Below are 21377 nucleotides of genomic sequence, written 5' to 3' on the forward strand. Positions count from 1 at the left end.
TCAGAGCGATCCTACCAAAACACGAGGCACAGCAGGCGGTTAAAACGTGAGGTGCCCGGGGCGCAAAACGCTCACTGCCAATAGAAAACAATTTTAAAAATGCGCCTCTCACTGCAAAAAACGCATTCTGTGTAATCAGGGCCTAATGGTGGAGGATTTTGTGTGCAACAGATTCTGAGCATCATTGATAAATATCTTGTAAAATGTGCGGTCAGTACTGCCGCTCCCAGCTGTTTAACACAGTTATGTATCATACAGTACCTGCCAATATTATATTAAAAACTCTTATAAACACCTGATATTATTTTTAAGGGAGGTTGTCAATTGTTTAGTTGCAGATGCAAAGTATCAATTATTGATCAAATAAATATCACTTATTCCATTAGGTATCACTTATTATCACTAATTCCATTATAGACACTTCACTTAGCAGTTGGTAAAGATTTTGATTCCATAAAATTAAAACACACTGTCTTTCTTCCTACATTGACAGCTATCCAATACAATGATTCTATTCGTAATCTATCATGACTAAATTTGTCTGTCTCAAACAGCCTGTCTATGACTCAAACAACCTCAGTCAGGAAAACAGAAAATGTTTTGTACGAATGCATAATCCACAAGGGCTACAGTAGACATTGTCTTAAGTGAAGCTCTCTGACTGCTCGTAACAACATAAAAATCCTCCGACATACCCAAAGCTTTTTTCTCCTGTGCCATCAAGAAGATCCTCCACCTTTCAGACTGTCTCCTGCTCTCTAATCGATACTGCGTACTTTCCACTCTGTTGTGCTCAGATTAACTGTCAGATACACATAATGCACAGCTCCAAAAGTAGGTCATCTCTTTTTTTGCAACATCCTTTTTTATGAAGACATAGGCAGATTTTACAAAGTCATTTAGCCTGAAACAACCCCCCCCCCCCCCCCCCCCCACCTCAATGTAAATCATCATGGTTGTACGGCCCTTCTGAGGAGGAAAACTAGAGAATAAATTGTCCTGCTTCTGTTTTGAGTTGACAGCTCCAAAGCTTTATGGTTAAAATGCCAGTAAACTTACTACACCTTCATGTCGATAAATACAAGGCCAGTTGTACCCTCCAAATAACTAGTGATACTGGTCGTCTTTTGTAGATGATTGCCTTTCACTGATTTGTGTATGGTGTCTAAATAAATTGATCAAAAATGACTGTAAAGACATTTATAATATGTGACCCTGGATCACAAAACCAGTCATAAGTCGCACGGGTATTTTTGTGGCAATAAACAACAATACATTGTATGGGTCAAAATTATCGATTTTTCTTTTATGTCAAAAATCATATTAAGTAAAGATCATGTTCCATGAAAATATTTTGTAAATTTCCTACCGTAAATATATATAAAAAAATATTTTTATGAGTGGATGCATTTTTGACCTTTCTACTTATCAAATATGCGGATGTTTCAGGCCCACAGTAAAACTTAATGAGAACCAAGGTACGTTATAAACAGAGAGTTATAAATATTGCACAAGCAGATAACCATATGCTTCAGTCCATAAAGTCATATTTTGGTTCACAGCTTGTATTCCAAAGCTCATAAAGTCATTACATGGCTGAAAACAGATGACAAAAAAATCATGTTGAAAACATGGCCAAACTTGCCTGAAGATATGGCCAGACAAAAAGAGACCAAACTGGCATGGCTGTAAGGCCAATGTCGGGGAGCAAGCAAAGTATTCTATTTAGATATAGTCTGACAGTGAAATTGCTTTCGCCTCCATTAGTCACCTGACCTGGTTTTGCCTATGTATTTCCAAATAAGACCTGCTTTCTGCCACACAAGCTGGCACAGGGAAACTTTATCAGCGTGCCAAGCTCCATCTCACTGGTAGGGCTTCCATTAACTCTGCGACTGGGCTTTCACGCGACACCTTCCTCCTAATCCTCCATCCTCCTTTAAATGACTGCATTGAATTCTAAGTGAGCAAGCCTGCTCTCTATACCAATGCCAGCAAAATCAATGAAAAAGCATGGACATTTTGTCAAGTCGTGACCCTTGGGCTATGTGTTGCAAAAGTGCTTAAGCTTAGTGACAGACTATTCAAAATTTTATTGTCCGCACAACGGACATAGTACTTGGGTTAGATACAGTTTTGACTATAGTTATATCTAGGCTATATATAGGCCAAATGACAATAATTGAAAAAGACATAAAAGTAAGAGTGGTATTATTCAGCTAAGCAGAATGAAAAACATGGCCTATTTATAAACGACTTGTCCCCTGATTCTATTTTCCAAGCCAGCTTGTAGCTTTGACCTTATTGTTCATTAATGCATGAAGATGGCTTCTCACCAGTCCCTGGTTCCTCCCTCTGCTGTCTCTGTATTCAGGTAGCAAAGGTTTGTTGAAGCTTATTTAAAAAAAAAACACAGGTCCTCATGACGATTTGCATTCAAGATGCCAATTTAACACAAATAATAAAAGCTAAAGCATTTTAGCATATTCCATTTAATAAGGTGTTTCATCAAAAAATGTTATGCTCTGTGATTCCGGTTGCTTGCTCAAACAAAACAAACAAACAAAAAAATGTGTAGGAAGATTTAGATGTGAGGGTGAGAATAATAAACACTTGAGAATATAATCAGACTGAGCCATCTGCCATCAGTGAGAAATGCCATGGGATGAACTCGCTCATATCTTATCTATTATAGCTTATATCCTCAGGTTGTTTTTGAGCTGCGGTTTCTTGCCCATTGGAGAAGCATGCCCCTTATAACAGGAATAAATATGTCTAAAAAGGTGAAGGAAGGTATTTTATTTGTTTTAACAGAACAGATAATCTTCCAAACGTCAGGCGGTGACCATCAGCGGGAGGGCAGGGATAGGATGGTGCTTATCTCTGACTGGATAGGTTATGTGAAATCTCTGGTTAGATATGAGATTACTGTTCAAAAATATGCTGTAAGAAGACAACTTCTTATCTTTAACCAACATATATGTCTACCCTACAAGAAATCCTGGCAACCAGATTTGATTGTTTTTATAACCCCAATTGTACACCCCCATTGAATGCCCCATTACAAGTACTGTAGAAAAACATCAAGTGAGCGGAAATGCTGTCATTATGTCAGAAGATGATAGATGTGATTACTTTAATTCATGGAGCTAAAATCTCTATCACTATCTAGAAATATGCCAAAAAGATCCATAATAAGATTTATCCATTACTGCAATGTGTTGTGGCTGCATTGTTCAGTAAGTGTTCAGAAAGTAAATCAAATACTTAACAAGTGAAAACTGGCTCTATACAGTGAAAAGAGTTTTGTAAGCAACCTCTGGTAGCAATAGTTCAAACACAAGCACCAAAGGGATGTAAGTCTACAGGGGCCAGTCCACTGATGTGAAGAGTCAATCTAACACTCATGAAAGGTAGCTCTAACAACTGTGGCAGGGCGATAAAGCTATAGACCTGTCTCTCTTCAATGCATAGAGAAGAACAAATGGCTTTGAAAAGACCCAGAGAGCCACAAAAGGCCAAATCACTCAGCCATATAACAGTGACTTGAATGAATATATGATTACTTTTTTTAATGTTCTTTGCCATTTGTTTTAATAGTTACATACACATTTCTCATTCACTCAAGCAGACAAGTATGTTTGCTTTTCAGACCAATGCTTTGTTTTGTATTTATATAACTGCATAACTGTCACACCTGCAGCCACCTAGAAAAGGAGCTTGATTATTATTCCAAAGGATGAATCAGCCTATGAACATCAGAAGCAGAGAGGAAAGCAGAGTTTGAACCCTTTGAATAAAATAGAGGGATTGAAAAATGGAAGATTATTGAAGTCTTTCTTTTCTCCCAGGCATGAGTCCATTGTGCCGAGACTCCAAGACATTTTGATACTATCAGGTCACTTGTACTCCTGCACAGTACAAAAAAAGGCCTGACAGACAAAAGACCAGGATGCAGTGCTAGAGCTTCTTAATGGAATTCTGCTCTATTCAACAGGACTATTGTATTCTTTCAGCCTGACTCTAAGATAGAATAGAGAACAACTAATCAAAGTGGGCTGTCAGCGTGCTTTCATTTGTGTTTGACTGATGAAGGTAAATGAGTAACGATTGATCGTACACTATAAAATGTCATTAATCTGAAATACAATAAAATGTTGGAATGATAGAAACGGACACAAAATAATTTCAAAACTCATTTTAGTCAGGGCAGACCAGTTTTAGTGGTCGTGGTTTCCGTTAAAATAGTAATAAATCTCATTCTGGTCTATTTTCCTGCTTAGCGGTCTATGCCAAAATGCGGAATATTATTGATTCCATCATTTTTGTTCATTTAATTTAGCAAAAACTCTTGAGTATATAAAGTATGAAGCTCTTTGAAAATGGTTAAAGTCAAGTTTGCCGTAGTGCTAGGATTAAAATGTATTTTCTAATAAAAAAAAAAAAAAATAAAAATGGCCCTTAATGGATGGAGGGTCAGGTAATAACTGCACGCTCTCATAGAAAGAGGAATAATGACAAATGAATCTACAAACCGGAGAAAAGGAGGGGAGCTTTTTCCCTGCCATTACCTGAGTCATTCAAACAGGAACAGAGAGAGGAGAAAAGAAGCAGTGATAGAAAGCTGAGAGAGTGCGTGGGTGCATCCATAGAGTTGATTAGTAAGCCCATTAGGAACAAGAAAGATTTTCATTGTGTAGGACTCCACAGTGAAGTATGTGGGGTCAGCTGTGGCTGAATATTGGACGTTTAAGCTTTGTTATCTGGGAAAAATAGCTTCTGCATTTCAACATGTTTAATCCATAAAACCATTATTCTAAAACTAATGTCTAGCACTAAAAATACCTGTATTATTGGAAACATGTATGGGGCATATACAGAGGCACTTCAGACACTCTTAAAAATTTATGACAAGGGAGACTTCCGGGTTAAGGATGGAGTAAGACGTGTTTTTTGGAGCTCTGCTGACTTTCACTCAAATTTCATTAAAACAAGAAAACAAAGTTCGCTAGTAATCTCGAAGCCTTTATAGTGTTGCTATACGTTCAGTATCATTTGCAACTTGCTTTTTTAAATGCCGTCGAAGAAACAAGGGAAGAAAGATGCTGCTGAGGGAGAAAGTTTGGCCGAGACCACGGGCTCGCTGGAAGAGGCCTGCTCAACCGCGAGTAACAACCCGGTGCTACTTGCAATTGAATCACGATTTGGGCAAGGTTAAAACTGATATTACAGAGAGCTTGAAAGGAGATATGGCGACGCTGTAGAGAAAAATTGATGTGAAGTTTGATGCAATGCAGTTAATCATAAATGACCACCGTACAACTCTCGAACACCTTGAACAGACCGCTAACGCCTCGTCAGATGCTGTTACGAAACTACAAGCCAAAGTTAAAAGTCTGTCCAAGGAGGTGTCAGAACTAACGGAGAAATGCATCGATCTGGAAGGCCGTTCTAAGAGGCAAAATCTAAGAATCGCGGGAGTCCGAGAAATATTGGAAAGCGGTCAAGGTGCCAGAGAATCTGTGGCTAAACTGCTCATGGAGGTGCTTGGACTAGATGAACTTCCTGTTCTGGACCGAGCGCACCGAGCTCTTCGCTCCCGGCCTGAGGACAGTGACCCGCCACGCCAGTTCATCGCTCGAGTGCATCATGGCCATTTCATGGAAAACATCATGCGCAAAGTGTCATCACAAAAAAAGCTAACCTTTAACAGTCACTCCATCCAGGGCTGAGTTTCCCGAAACCTTCTTAACTCTACGTCGTTCTTAAGTTACACCTTAAGCTGTACCTTATGGATAATACGTGTTTCCCGAAACGTTCTTAGTTAAGTATACCTTCTGTAAGTCATAATTTCGGAAGGTTGGTCTGGACCACTCTTAGCTTCACCTTATCACTGTTGCAGGGCTATATGAATATAATTCTGAAGTTTTAATACACACAGACAGTGTTCAGTTAGGCTAATTCAAGTGTTTTCATGCAAAGAATAAAATTGTCATTACACTGATTGTTGTTAGAATTGTAATTATATTATTATATATAATACAATTTTATAAATGTATTTTAATAAAAGAGCGCTTTTAAAGGCCAGTGAAAGCAAAGGCTACTGTCAGTTAAGTCCTATTCGGACGCTGATATTGTTTATCATGGGCTCGTACGGTATTTTAAACATTTACAGGGTTAAGTCTGTGATTTTAGTGCCGTCCGAATCCATAATATCAGTGTTTTTTCTCACCCAACCCGCGTAAAAATCCCTGGCCAAATTAGTACCTACTGTTTTTTGACAAACAGGTCGTGTGGTAATTTAATTGCCGTCTGAATCCACATATCTGCGTTTTCAAGAAGAGATTCAAAATTCACTGTTTAAATAATTTTTGATCACTGCTGAGCACCGTACGTAAGATGTAAACTTTTATTACTGAAATGCTTGAAAGTATTTACAAGAACAATATTTCATCGCAGCTCCACCTCAGCAAACAAAAATGGGAAAGAGAAGAAAGCACATACAAATGTAAATGTTTATTATGGCAGCAATATATGATACAATTTAAAAATATGTAGGCAATGCTATTATAGTTTGGATTACTTTTTATAATATCCCATGAGTCCTAATAAATGCAATTTCAACTATTTCTAAAGTGTTTTTTTATAAAGAACACCGCTTTCTCAGATAAGCAGCCCTTGCACGAGAGAATAATTGATTCTCGAGCCATCGATATCAGCAGATTCAGCACCATCGCCACGGACAGCACCCGGTAACGTCGCACGTAAGAAGGTATATCTTAAGCAGCTTCCTAAGGTATAGTTCGGGGAACACGCCTAGAAATGGTATACCTTCAGTTAAGTTATACCTTAAGAGTCTTCGTAGCGCGCTAAGAGACAACGTTATCGGGAAACTCAGCCCAGATCTTCAGAGACTACCCTTCGGCTGTGGTCAAACGTCGCGCAGCCTTTGCCAGAGTACTACAGATCCTTCAGGATAAACCCGGTGTGAAGTTTGGAATTCTGTATCCTGCGAAGCTGCGGGTGACGTTCAGCGAGGGAGAGAAACTTTTCACCGATGCGAATGAGGCATGGAAATTTGCAGTCGAACAGTTTGGGGCAGTAAAGTAGATGTTGAACAATAACTTGAGAAGAATTCCTGTTGTTTTGTTGGAAGTTTCTTTTATTTAGCGGACTCGATGCTGGATCATTGTGAAGTCTTTGAAAGGTAATATGCGGAGGTGGGCTTTTCTTTTCTACGTTTTCTTTTTTAGTTTACGCTTTTCTTGCCTTCAACTTCGTGAAAAGTTCTGCTGTACATTTGTTCCTGTCACAGCTAAACATGTTCTGTTATCTAATGTTTTGTTGGGAGGGTGGGTCGGTGCTAAAGGTTTCCATGGTAACAACTACCAGTGTGTAGGTAATTGGTTGGAGCAGATTAGGATGTCTGTTATAATCACTGTTTATGTTTAATAATCTAAATGCAAAGGGGGCTTCACTAAATTTTTCAACTTGGAATGTTAAATTGCTGAATGAACCAGTTAAGAGGGGGAAAATACTGTCTCATTTAAAATCACTGTCTTAGGATATTATGTTCCTGCAAGAGACTCATTTGAAACGCACTGCCCACGTTAAGACTGAGGTGCAAGTGGATTGGACAAATATATCATTCAAATTTATCTGCCAAATCTAGAGGCACAGCTATCCTTATCCGTAAAGGAGTTCCATTTAAAAATAATCAGACTATTTCAGATAAAGAAGGGAGATATGTGATAGTTGTTGGAGAAGTATTTTCTGTGCCATTGACATTAGTCAATGTTTACGGACAAAATTGTGACAAACCTGAGTTTTTTTTTTTATTGTTTGACCTAATTCCTGATATTTCAGATACAAATCTAATAATTGGGGGTTATTTTAACTGTGTCCTAGACCCATATTTGGATAAATCCTCCTCCACAAAAATAGTTAGTTCCAATTCCAGTAATTTTTTTGAATGCATATGCAATTCTAATATGTTTGATGTGTGGAGAATTCTCTATCCGATGGATAGGGAATACTCTTTTCATTGTCAAGTCCATAATGTCAACACCTGAATAGATTATTTTATTCTGGATGGTAAACAGGTCTGTACGGCTAAATATCATAATATAGTTATCTCCGATCATAGTCCAACCACAAAGAAACCACAAACCACAAAGAAATTGGAGGCTTAATTCTCATTTACTAAGATAAAACATAAAGTCTTTATCAATTACTTAAAACAGGAGATAAAACCCTTTTTCGAGTTCAATGACAAGCCTGACATGTCTATAGGGGTGATATGGGACACATTTAAAGCATACATTAGGGGTTGTATTATCTCCTATCAAGCATCTCAAAGAAAAAGAAGTAGGGTTGAATTAAAGGTATCGGAAATTAAAATTTGAGAATTAGATATTGAAAATGCTAAACAGCCATGTATTGAAAAATATAAAGAAATCTGTGCACTTAAATACAAATTAAATCAAATTCTCTCTTGTAACATTTCTAAATCCTTTCCGTATGTAAAGCAAAAATACTTTGAATTCGTTGATAAACCACAGAAACTTTTAGCTCGACAACTCCGTAAAATAATATCTGAACGTACAATATACAAAATTAGATCACAAACGAGAAATTCTCACTTCCTCTAGGGATATAAATATTAGGTTCCAGACATTTTATGAGGCACTATACTCGTCTTAAGGAGGTATAGATCCTACAGTTATGGCCCAGTTTCTAGACCAACAGAGTCTTTCCTAATTAAATCAAGAACAAGTTAACGAGTTAGGTGCAGAAATTACTATTAAAGAAATATCAGATACTATAAAATCTGTAAAAGGCTGTAAAACTCCTGGTCCAGATGGATTTTGTGATGAACTCTATAAAGCGTTTAACAAACTACTATCACCTTATTTATATAGGGTTTACAAACAGGCATTTATAGATCACCCCCTACCGCCCTTCCTAGATGAGGCAATTATTATTGTTGTCCCAAAAAAAGGGAGGAACCCAGAGGAACTGGGTTCTTATAGGCCGATCTCACTACTAAATACAGATAAAAAAAATCTGGCAAAAATTTTGCCACATAGATTAAACACAGTAATTAGAAACTTGGTGCACCCAGATTAAACCGGCTTCATACCAAAACGTAACTCTTCTTCTAATCTTAGGCGTCTCTTAAACATAATGTACTCTTCCAGAGGCCTGGCGCAAGATTTAGCCATTCTGTCATTGGATGCGGAGAAGGCATTCGATCAAATTGAAGTTTAATCTTGGAGAAAATTTTATTTCAAGGATCAAATGTTTGTACTCTAGTCCGTGTGCAAGAATTCTCACAAATCAAACAATATCCTCTCGTTTTAATTTACATAGAGGTACAAGACAGGGTTGCTCGCTGTCACCACTTTTGTTTGCTTTAGCGATTGAGCCCTTAGCGGAGGCCATTAGAGACCATTCTAGTATTAAAGGCTATAAAACCAGAAATACTGATAATAAATTAGCGTTATATGCAGATGATATAATTTTATTCCAAATATCCTTAATTTGATAAATTCATATGGTTATAGGATATAAAATTAATTGGGACAAAAGTGTGTTGATGCCAGTCACTATCAAAGATTCTTCTTGGCCATCCTTTAAGGTTGCTTCAGAACAATTCACATATCTAGGAATAGAGGTGACAAAAAAGTTTTCCAGTTTAGTTAAGGCTAATTTTCAACCCCTGTTGTTTAACTTAAATCCATGATCAAGTTCTGGAGAATGTTTCCTATTTCTCTTCTGGGTAGGGTAAATGCAATTAAGATGATATTTCTCCCACAATTTTTGTACATGGTGCAGAACATTCCCATATTTCTGCCCAAATCTTTTTTCCAAAAATTGGACTCTATTCTGGTTCCTTTTGTCTAGGAATATAAAGCCCATAGAATTTCTAAGCAGCACCTATGTAAACCCAAAATACAGGGTGGGCTCGCCCTACCTAATTTCCTTTATTACTATTGGGCGGCAAACCTGAGGGTTCTGACTTCATGGATAGATTCTACTATGATAGGGGAGAGCTGGCTGATGCTGGAACAGGAGGAATGCCTCCCATATTCCATTAACGCAATGCTTCTATCACCCACAGGTATAGCTAGTTCACTTTATAATCACAACCCTGTTATTCATAATTCTATTCGTATTTGGAAGCAGTTAAAGACGCATTTTAAATTAATCTAGATGTCGTTTTTGCTCTCTATCTCAGCTAACCCCTCCTTTTGCCCTTCGATGTTAGACAGTGCATTTGAGATTTGGAAAAATGTAGGGTTACGAAATATAGGGGATTTATATATGATTGGAACATTTCAACAGCTGTGTAAGAAATATAATATTCCTTCAAATAATTTCTTTACGTACCTTCAAATTAGAGACTTTGTGAAGTCTTACATTCCTAATTATGTCACTGCCACACCTATGTATCTGGATGCATTCTTGGAAAGACGTCATAGAGATGGTAATACCATCTCCTTTCTGTACAAGGCTTTAGAACAGGTGAAAAGTCCTTCGATGGAGAAAATTAAATCTGCCTGGGAAGAGGAACTTGCGGTAGAAATTCCTAGTGAAATGTGGGAACGCAGACTTGAACTTGTCCACAGGTGTTCCATTAATGCAAGACATTGTCTTATTCAGTTTAAAGTGCTTCATAGGCTTCATTATTCCAAGTGTAAACTGAACAAAATATTTCTAGATTATGTGACAAATGTAAAATTTTAGATGCCAGCCTGTCTCATTGCTATGTTATGTGTTCAAAATTACACCATTTCTGGAATAAGAGTTTCCAGATACATTTTTCAGATACATTGGACATAAGTTTTGAACCAGATCCTATATTAATTATATTTGGAGTTTCTGAAGAGTTTTTTAAACTTACACTGTTACAACAACATTTTGTTTTGTATGGTTTAATTTCTGCTAAGAAAAACGTATTCTTTTGTTTTGGAAGAAAAAGGAAGTTCCAATGCTCCAAACTATGGCTGACAGAGTTGACTGGTACACTACATTTAGAAAGAATTAGGTGTGCTCTAAAAAACAAGATTTTTTTATTTGAAAAAATGTGGTCCCTTTTATTTATTTTCTGCAAGCAAGTGATTAATGTTTACTATGCCTTCATCACCTGCTTTTACCACTGGATAGCACCTTTGGGTTGAGTTTTTAGGTGGGGTTGGAATTATTATTATTTTTTATTATTATTATTTTTATGCATATTTGTTAGGATGTGAGTTTTATTTGTTTGCATAAACAAAGTGTAGTTACAAATGATCTTCTGCTGAAATACCAAAAGAAAAAAATAATTTAAACACCAAAAATATATGACAACAATAAAATATATATATCAAAGCAAGTTTAATTTATATTAAAGATACTTTTCAAGCAAAAAAGAAAACAAAAATCACAAAAATGTTCAAATTATGAAACAATTGATGAATGAAAATCTTTAGACCATCTGGTCATTGTAAAAACAAGTTTGTTCAGAGAAAAGGTCTAGAATCGTACATTTGCAGACCTCACTTGGTTTGACATTTTGTTATTGAATGCAATTAAATCCATTAATTTTAAGCGTGGCTTAAGTGTCCAAAACTGTCTAAATACTTTTGGGGGGATGTCTCACATCTGCCTGTTTCAGTATGCAAAGTTATTTGTATGATGTGACACATTAGATTTAAATTTAGATTGATTAGTTTAGTAGACACTTTCACCCACACTGACTTACAAATACAACAATCAATTCATTACCCCCAGAGACGAATGGTAACAGTAGCAGTGTTTCAGCAACAGATCTTCTTGATAAAACTACTAATGCTTATGTGGTTGTGCATTACTGTGGTGTGCATTTAAAACTAAAACCATAATAGAGACATTATGAGCTATTATATATTATAGCTCCATAATGATTTCTGCCGTGTAAAAGACATTTATATGTAACTTCTGTCAGCTACCTGTGTACCTATCTGGACATATATTGTCCCACATCTGTTTATAGTGCAATATTTGTTTTTACAGAATTAAATAATAGATCCAAAGATGTCCAGTCTAAAATGTTGCAGTAGTCACAATGACTCATCTTTTACCTGCAGTGAGAATATTTTTTGTTTGTGCTCTAGAGGTATAAAGGAGTAGCAAAGAGGGAATCAGCTTTGAGCCTGAGCTGATGTGTCATTGTAAATAAAATGACCATGCCGACATCTGAGAGAGGGCAAATGACTGATACTGAGAGTGGGCAATTTTGTATGTGCAGATTTTTTTATGTGTCCAAGGCCACAAAAACATGACATTTCATAGTTAAACTATCCAACCAAACCCTGTTCCAGAACCAAGGGAGCTTCCTTGAAACATACTCAATTGAAAATATTACCCATTATTTGTATGTGCTAAGTATTTTGTTTAAAGATTAGCATATATAGCTTAGCAATATGCTAACAGCAAAACTTCATTGGAATCAGTTGTGTATCACTTCTCCCATGTACAATCAATCAGTTGTTTCAGCTAGGATACCTATTTAGAAGGAGATTCTGGTACAGAGCAACAGAATCTTGAACAAACTGCCATCTGTAAGACCTGAATTCTTCACAAACACTGTGTACTCACTGATGTGTACAGATGGCCTTCTCCATTCATGGCAATGTACAAGCCCGTCTTCACAGACTGAATAGCAACGACCCGAAGGCCCACAGGAATGAGGTTGAACAACGCTGTAAAACAATACAGGGGTTAACAAATGCGAATTTCCCATGAATTCAAATTTCAACAAATAATATCTGAAATAAGAAGTGTGGAATTGTGGAATTACTGTCAAATTTGAAAATGAAGAAAATTTGAGAACAGTAAAGTGCTTTTGAATGTTGCTATGCAGTTCTCAGAGTAATTATGATGTAGAACAAACCACAGTCCTGCACGCGGACGGGTGAACAGCTAATTTTGATGTAACGTTGCGAGTGTGGGTCGGGAATCAATAGGCACGGGCGGACTGCGGGTCCAATAGCCAAGAGACTATTTTGACTGAATTTGGTACCCACTGATAGGCAGCTGCTTATTTGTGTTCGTGCTCTATAGTCTGAAGACCGCCAAATGTTATAATGTTTCAGCGTGGTTTAGCGTTGAGCACAGCAACGCTTGCACGCTGCCTGCAACTGAAGTGATTGACAGCTTCTGTCATTAAGAGAGTGCTCTTTGCCCGCTTTCTGTATAGCCTACAATCTATTCTCAATTGGAATAAAAGTTTTATTTTTTTATGCTGCTAAGAGGACCAATGTCCGCATATACACTGCAAAGTTTCAGGAGAGACAACCGCATTTAAATGCAGAGTGAATCCGGTAAAATATCCATGATCTAATACCTATTATGACAATATAGGCTCATTTGGCCATATTCTTCTAATTTATGGAGAGCTCTAAGCGTCAGTATATGGCCTATTTCTGCACATTTGTTCAAAATAACCTGCATGGGCATATTGGTCACATATAGGAAAAAAGTTTACACGACGGATGCACTTTCTCATCTTTTTTTCTGTTAATAATCACCATGTGCTGCCACGTGTCTATTTTCCTTAAATGCATCAACTCAGAATGCCATGTTGGTTTTATTGCTTGTGTTACATGAGCAAATAAATGATTAAATTAGTGCTGCTGTCGGATAATGGGTCAGGTGTTCTGTTAAGTACTGCGGGTTCGGGGCGGGTGCAGGTTTACCAAACAGGGCCCGTGCAGGACTCTGGAACAAACTGCTAACCCCAGAAATAATAGCAAATAATAGCATAATAACGTCACTAAAGTAGAATTAGAATGATAAACATTGGGCTTCAAATCTGAACCCCTAAACTGAACATGAGCCGCACTCCACAGCGTGCATAAACAAGTGTGGTGCATAATAACTGATACACAGAAATTGAATGGAGGCCTCATATTATGTAAAATAATTGTTTTTATGCCCAGTGGGCAGCAACAGAAGCCTGGCGCTACAAGCTGGAGCATAGAAGTCTAGTGATTGGAGACAGTAGTAGTGCGTGGCAGATTTAATGGATCTTTTGTTGTTGGAGCAGCTCTTCGCTCTTGTTAGGTAACGGCCATTGTTTGTACTGGAGGGAAGTAACAGCCTAGCTGGTGACACTAAGTGCATCCAAAGGGGTGATTTAAACCTAAAGTGTAATGAACTGACTTCAACTCACTGTTAATTGGCAGAGCTCCCGGGGTGCTAGAAAATGATTTCAGAAAAGCCCTGTTCTGGAAGACTCTGGTGTGGCAAAATAAGAGTGGGACAGTTACATCAAAGAAAGTTTCTGGAAGTGTTCCATGAGCACATTGGAACTGATTCTTACAAGGGCACCAAAATGGACTTTGCATCCTAGTCTTCCAAAGCAAGCATGATATTGAAATCTCTTACACCATTTCATTCTTTTCCTTCTCCTTTTCTCTCTCCCTCCATCTCAATCTACATATGGGTTTGCAGCTTATAGAATTTATATAAATAACCCATATTAATATTTTTAAAAATAAAGTGGAATTTATTTTTAAAATAACACAAGCATTTTCACAGAAAATCTAATTATCAAACAATCAATTAATTAAATGTTTTAGACAAAATGGTTAAAAATCAATGCAAAGATAGAAAAAACTTTATTTCAGAGAAAAGGTGTAAAATTATTTGTTTGCAGATCACTCTTTGTTTGGGATTTTGTTATCTAATGCAATTTTTTTTTTTTTTTTGCAATTAAATTACATCCAAGTGTGGCTTAAGTGTCTTAAACTATCCAAATACATCTGGGGTTCCAAATATAAATACATATTTGGGTTTGCAACTTATATAAATATTTTATATAAAATTATAAATTGTATAAAATATATATACACAGCTATATAAATCAAATTTATATTAAAAAAAGAAAAAAAATATTTGACCTAAAATGAAAACAGTTTTTCTTCCTTGTAAACACTTCTGTTTCCTTTAGGAAAGGAAAATCTAGTTACTGCTATAACCTTAAGCTAAGGTAACTACTTTTATTACCTTAATAAAACTTTGATTACTTTTGGAAGAAAAAAAAATCAGTGTGTTTTTATATTGTTTTTGGTAATTTTTGTAGGTGTCACAATTGTCAAGCACCATCTTCTCTCAGAGTGTGTGACTGACAGAGAGCCCTCTGTCTGTCACTCTGTCGGTACAGCTACATATTAAAATCAAATTAAGCAGCTGGCCTGAAGCATTTGAAAAGCAGGCCCAGCAGAGCCTAATAATACACCTCTGCCTCCTGAGTTATCATCTCACATGCACACACAAGTCTCCCCAAGGACCAGCCTACTGCCATATCAGCAACAGTGATAACTACAGAAAATGAATCAGTAACGGGGATTTCAAAAGTGTGTGCAGTAAAAGTAATGATATGCATTTGTGCACACTTTACCTTTTAAGTGTAGCATTTTCCCCACCAGAAATATCAAGCAGGAGTCATTCCTTTTGAAACATGTCCATGTTTTGATTATTTAGTATGTGCAATGATTATGAAATAGAGGGAACTTACAAGAATTACTACTGTCATCCTTGGTCCCGTCAAGAGATCCATCTGGGTTCATCTGCAAGTAGTATCCCTGCCTGCAATATAACCTGGTCACTATACCCTTGAGCTGGGGATCTGTGGAGAAAGATAGAAAACAACAGTTCTTGAACTATGGAGTCTACACACACCATGAATGTAAAAGGAAGTTTATGTAATCTACCAATAAATCACAATAACAATGTAAAGAAATAGTCCACCCAAAAATGAAAATTCTGTCATGATTTACTCACCCTCATTTCATGTCATTTCAACTCTGTATTTTTTCTTTTGTAGAACACAAAATAAAGATATTTTGAAAAACGCTGGGAACCAAATAACACTGGAGCCCATTGAATGCCATTGTATGAAAAAAAAAACATTATTATTTTATTAATTATATTTTATGTTCCACAGAAGAAAGAAATTACACAGATTTGGAACGACATCCGCGTGAGTAAATGATGACAACATTTTTATTTTGGGGTGAGCATGATTATGCAAAAGGATAGCTAAATGTTAAGGAGAAGATGTAAAGAAAATCTGTCCTGGATTAACTATGATGAATTTTGTGCTGTGCAGTGATTTTAATATGAAGTAAACTCAGTAGCGCCCTCTTTAGCTGGGCCTGATAAAGATTTTTCTTGACCTTCAAGTACTGAAGTACCATACAGCAAGACCGTAACCATGTCTTGAACATACAGTATATTAACCATGTATTGGCATTATTAAAAATAATTAAATAATTACGTGATTAAAAGGGATTTAAGCAAATAAAAAACAAATAAGAATGGCAAAAAAAGTTGTAGGTCTAATTATGAAGTAATCAACTATTTGCAAATACTGTTTTATTTTAAAATATGCACACATTCACTCTTATTCATGTTTAATATGTCAAAAATGCAAAACATTTATTGTCACATTCAGTTATGAATTACATGAATCACATAAATTATAGTATATTTTCAAAATCTCATTATAAACAAGTTAAGTAGTTTGCATTACTAGATATTACTGTCAGTCGTTGAACATTTCCATCGTAAAACCGTTGTAAGTAGCTAAACATTTATTTGGGATATCTTACCACGCACACTTCCACCATTAAAACTAAAGCATCATGTTGGAATTCGCACTCATCTTCTGTGAACAGTAAGGCCTGCCTTCTTTGATCTGATTGGCCATCTCAGTCATTTTGACATTGATGAGCGCTGTTAGACCACTGAGGCAGATCAGCCTAAAAATGTAACTTTTAAAACTTTTTGTCATCTTAACAACATTCAAAGCAGAGCGTAATGGAAGGCAGCAGAGCAAGCAGCAAGAATATTAAATGTTTTGGGGCAATTTGGCCATTTCTAATTATTGAGGGGGAGGGGCTTGTCCCCCTCAATGTCTATGGTGGTTACGGCCCTGCCATACAGGAATACATTATTTCTTATTAATAATAATAATAATAATAATAATAAAATTATATTATATTGTTACTATAATGTGATAACTGTAAAGCAGAATAGCAGAAGAAACAAAGACAATTATAATTTGATATCAACAGTCAAATTTATCAGACAAATCACTGAGGTAACCAGGCAAGTGAGTCGCTGTTCACATGAACAGTTTGGGTAGCACTGTAATCTGACTTATAAACAGAAGGAAAAGGTTTCATGATAAAAAATGCCTCTGATTTTGCATGCAGAAATTGTCACAGGTCTGTTTTTGGAAATAAATAAATTGGATTTGAGGATATCATACTGTAGTAAAAAATAAAGATACTGGAAAGTGTGTCCCCTCTAGATCTTTTTATGTCAATAACTGATTCTGTATGAATTTTCTCCTGTGTTTGTCATGGTTTCTTGCTTAGAACAGTAAGAGGAAAAGATTGTTTTGTCATATGAGAGTGGAAATCCAAAGGAACTAAAAAACCAAGGATGGTTCTATCAAAACATTCTTAACTTCAGAGTTAATACACACATTACAGCTACGCTGTTTTCAGATGCGTCTGCTCAGAAGTATCGCAAAGGGAATACCGGACGTGTGCATACTAGACGGTGCTAATTCAGAAAGACACAGAACAGCAGTTTGCACTGTTGGAACTCATCTAAATACCGTAGAAATGTGGTGGAGGAGCGTTCAAAAGCAGCAACAAGCATTCATACCAAATTATCTCATTCCAAGTATTTTGAAGAATTACACAGGGAGATGCATTTCTCCAGTTTTGACTTCAATAATTGTGTCTTCAAATCAATCATAATGTCCCAAGTTTTAATATGTGGACATCAGCAAAATTTGCAGTCATACGGGTTTAGAATGACATGAGAAAGAGTCAAAAAAAAATTTGAATAACTATTCCATTAAAATTGTAAATGCAGTACGTGAGGATTGTAAAACGATAGTGAGAAAACAACAACAAAAACACTACCTTTGGATGTTTAACTCTGGGGAGGCTGTGTTGTGCTTTAGCAAACACTGCTCGGGGTGTAATCACATAAATAGATGCGAGTGACACCAATTTCAAGAGACAGGAAGGGAAAAACCAAAGGATTGTCTCATTTGGTTATAAGGGTCTGCTGTGATACACTTAACCAGCCTTGTTGTGCTTAACTCCACACTGGTAAACAAATAACTACCATGTCATATTGATGTAGGTACAATGCTGCTGTTTACAGTTGGCCTGCTGCCCTGGATTTGCCTGTGTTACGCTAGGGCAGGGCTGAAGGTACTGCCACATCAAAGGTGGAGAGAGAAAAAGAAAGAGCGGGCGAGAGAAAAGAACAAAGGAAGGAAGGAGAGGGCGAGTTTAAAGGGAAAGAGAGATACAAAGAATGCTAATCACAGTGGTGCTTTATGATATCTGCCTCCCCCTACACAGAGATAACGCTGAGACAGCATCCTGAGACGCTTAAAGACAGCAAAGATATCCTCAGAATTTACTTAGACGGGCACTATGAGGAAAAAAAAAACAAAGAACAATCAAAGAGATGGGCATGAGCTATGGTTCCATGTGCATTCCCAAACTAACGGATGCAATATTGAGAGGATATAAGGAAAATTACATTTCCACATTTTTTGAAGAAAATATATGTGGTGCTTGCTCATGCAAAACACTCCTTGAGAGAGGCTGGACTCTCTACCACTCTGGAGTTGCCCATGGTCAAAGGCGGCGGGCTGGTGTGCGTTTGCTTATAGCCCCCCAGCTCAGCCGCCAAGTGTTAGAGTTCACCCCGGTGAATGAGAGGGTTGCTTCCTTGCGCATTCGGGTTGGGGATAGGTGTGTGCCTACGGGCCGAACGGCAGTGCAAAGTACCCGGCCCTCTTGGAGTCTCTGGGAGGGGTGCTGGTAAAGTGCTCTGACTGGGGGCCGTTCTACTGGGGGACACGTAGGCAGTGACAGTGACACCTGGAGGGGCGTGATTGGGAGGAACGGCCCCCCTGATCTGAACCCGAGCGGTGTTCTGTTATTGGACTTCTGTGCTAGTCACAGCTTGTCCATAACGAACACCATGTTCTAGCATAAGGGTGTCCATCAGTGCACGTGGCACCAGGACACCCTAGACCGGAGATCGATGATCGACTTTGTTGTCGTTTTATCCGACCTCCGGCCGTATGTCTTGGACACTCGGGTGAAGAGAGGGGCGGAGCTGTCAACTGATCACCACCTGGTGGTGAGTTGGATCCGATGGCGGGGGAGGAAGCTGGACAGACTCAGCAGACCCAAACATACTGTGAGGGTCTGTTGGGAACATTTGGCCGAGTCCCCTGTCAGAGAGATCTTCAACTTCCACCTCTGGCGGAGCTTCGACCGGATCCTGAGGGAGTCCGAGATATTGAGTCCGAGTGGACCATGTTCTCCACCTCCATTGTCGCCGCGGCCGCTCTGAGCTGTGGCCGTAAGGTCTCCGGTGAGTGTTGAAGCGGCAATCCCCAAACCCGGTGGCAGACACCGGAAGTAAGGGATGCCGTCAAGCTGAAGAAGGAGTCCTATCAGGCCTGGCTGGCTTGTGGGACTCTTGAGGCAGCTGACAGGTACCGGCAGGCCAAGCGGACTGCAGCCCGGGTAGTTGTGGGGGCAAAAAAATCGGGCCTGGGAGGAGTTCGGTGAGGCCATGTAGAAGGACTATCAGTTGGCTTCGAATAGATTCTGGCAAACCGTCCGGCGCCTCAGGAGAGGGAAGCAGTGCCCTACCAACACTGTTTACAGTGGTGGTGGGCAGCTGTTGACCTCAACTGGGGATATCGTCGGACGGTGGAAGGAATACTTTGAGGATCTCCTCAATCCCACCGACACATCTTCCATTGAGGGAGAAGAGGCCGAGGGCTCGGAGGTGGACTCGTCTATCACCCAAGCTGAAGTCACCAAGGTAGTTAAGAAAAAGCTCCTCTGTGGCAAGGCACCAGGGGTGGATGAGATCCGCCCTGAGTACCTAAAGTCTTTGGATGTTGTAGGGCTGTCTTGGCTGACATGCCTCTGCAACATCTCATGGTGGTCGGGGACAGTACCTCTGGACTGGCAGACCGGGGTGGTGGTCCCTCTTTTCAAGAAGGGGGACCGGTGGGTGTGTTCCAACTACAGGGGGATCACTCTCCTCAGCCTACCCAGGATGCTGGAGGGTTCATGGGAGTTTGCCCAACCAATCCATGTGCTTTGTGGATTTTGAAAAGGCATTCGACTGTGTCCCTCGTGGCATCCTGTGGAGGGTGCTCTGGGATTATGGGGTCAGGAGCCCTCTGCTAAGGCCTGTCCGGTCCGTGTACGACCGGAGCAGGAGCTTGGTTCGCATTGCCGGCAGTAAGTCAGACTTGTTCCCGGTGCATGTTGGACTCCGGCAGGGCTGCCCTTTGTCACCGGTTCTGTTCATAATTTTTATGGACAGAATTTCTAAGTGCAGCCAGGGGCCTGAGAGTGTCCAGTTTGGGGAGCACACAATTTCGTCTCTGCTTTTTGCGGATGATGTTGTCATGTTGGCTTCATCAAACCAGGACCTCCAGCATTCACTGGGACGGTTTGCAGCCGAGTGTGAAGCGGCTGGGATGAGAATCAGTCCAAGGCCATGGTTCTCAGTCGGAAAAGGGTGGCTTGCCCGCTTCAGGTTGGTGGAGAGTTCCTGCCTCAAGTGGAGGAGTTCAAGTATCTCGGGGTCTTGTTCACGAGTGAGGGAAGGATGGATCGGTGCAACTTCTGCAGTAATGCGGTCGATGTACCGGTCTGTCATGGTGAAGAAGGAGCTGAGCTGTAAGGCGAAGCTCTCGATTTACCAGTCGATCTACGTTCCTACTCTCACCTATGGTCATGAGCTGTGGGTCATGACCGAAAGGACAAGATCCGGGATACAGGCGGCCGAAATGAGCTTTCTCTGCAGGGTGGCTGGGCGCTCCCTTAGAGATAGGGTGAGGAGCTCGGCCACTCAGGAGGAGCTCAGAGTAGTCGAGAGGAGCCAGCTGAGGTGGCTCGGGCATCTGTGTTCCGGGTATGTCCCACCGGGAGGAGACCCCGGGAAAAAGACCTAGGACACGCTGGAGGGATTATATCTCCCGGCTGGCCTGGGAATGCCTCGGTATTCCCCCGGAAGAGCTGGAGAAAGTGTCTAGGGATAGGGAAGTCTGGGCGTCTCTGCTTAGACTGCTGCCCCCGCGACCCGGCCCCGGGTAAGCGGAAGAAGATGGATGGATGGATGAATGGCAGTTTTTTCAACTGATTTATCACCTATCAGGGAAAAACCATAGCACAATTCTCTTCGACAAGCCATCCAATGTGAGGTATAATTCATGCCTGCAGCACAAATGGTGCAAAATGAGTTTTTAAACATTATCTCTACACATCAAAAAATCA

At 39.1% G+C, this 21377-nt stretch overlaps 1 protein-coding gene and 1 long non-coding RNA gene across 4 annotated transcripts in view; one reads left to right on the top strand and one right to left on the bottom strand.

The window, feature by feature from the left end:
• LOC309503785 overlaps positions 1-21377 on the top strand; it is a 247067-nt gene that overhangs the window by 193748 nt on the left and 31942 nt on the right. The window lies entirely within an intron of this gene.
• Positions 1-21377, bottom strand: part of fgf14 (fibroblast growth factor 14) — a 135276-nt gene that overhangs the window by 31538 nt on the left and 82361 nt on the right. For all 3 annotated transcript variants that reach the window (XM_082176572.1, XM_082176573.1, XM_082176571.1), the window contains exons 2-3: positions 15545-15655; positions 12622-12725 (exon numbers count right to left, since the gene is read on the bottom strand). In XM_082176572.1, the coding sequence (XP_082032698.1) occupies positions 12622-12725; positions 15545-15655 (215 nt within the window). The remainder of the gene's footprint in view (positions 1-12621; positions 12726-15544; positions 15656-21377) is intronic.

This window comes from Leuciscus leuciscus, assembly GCF_965113295.1.
Source record: "Leuciscus leuciscus genome assembly, chromosome: 7".
Taxonomy (NCBI): Eukaryota; Metazoa; Chordata; class Actinopteri; order Cypriniformes; family Leuciscidae; genus Leuciscus; species Leuciscus leuciscus.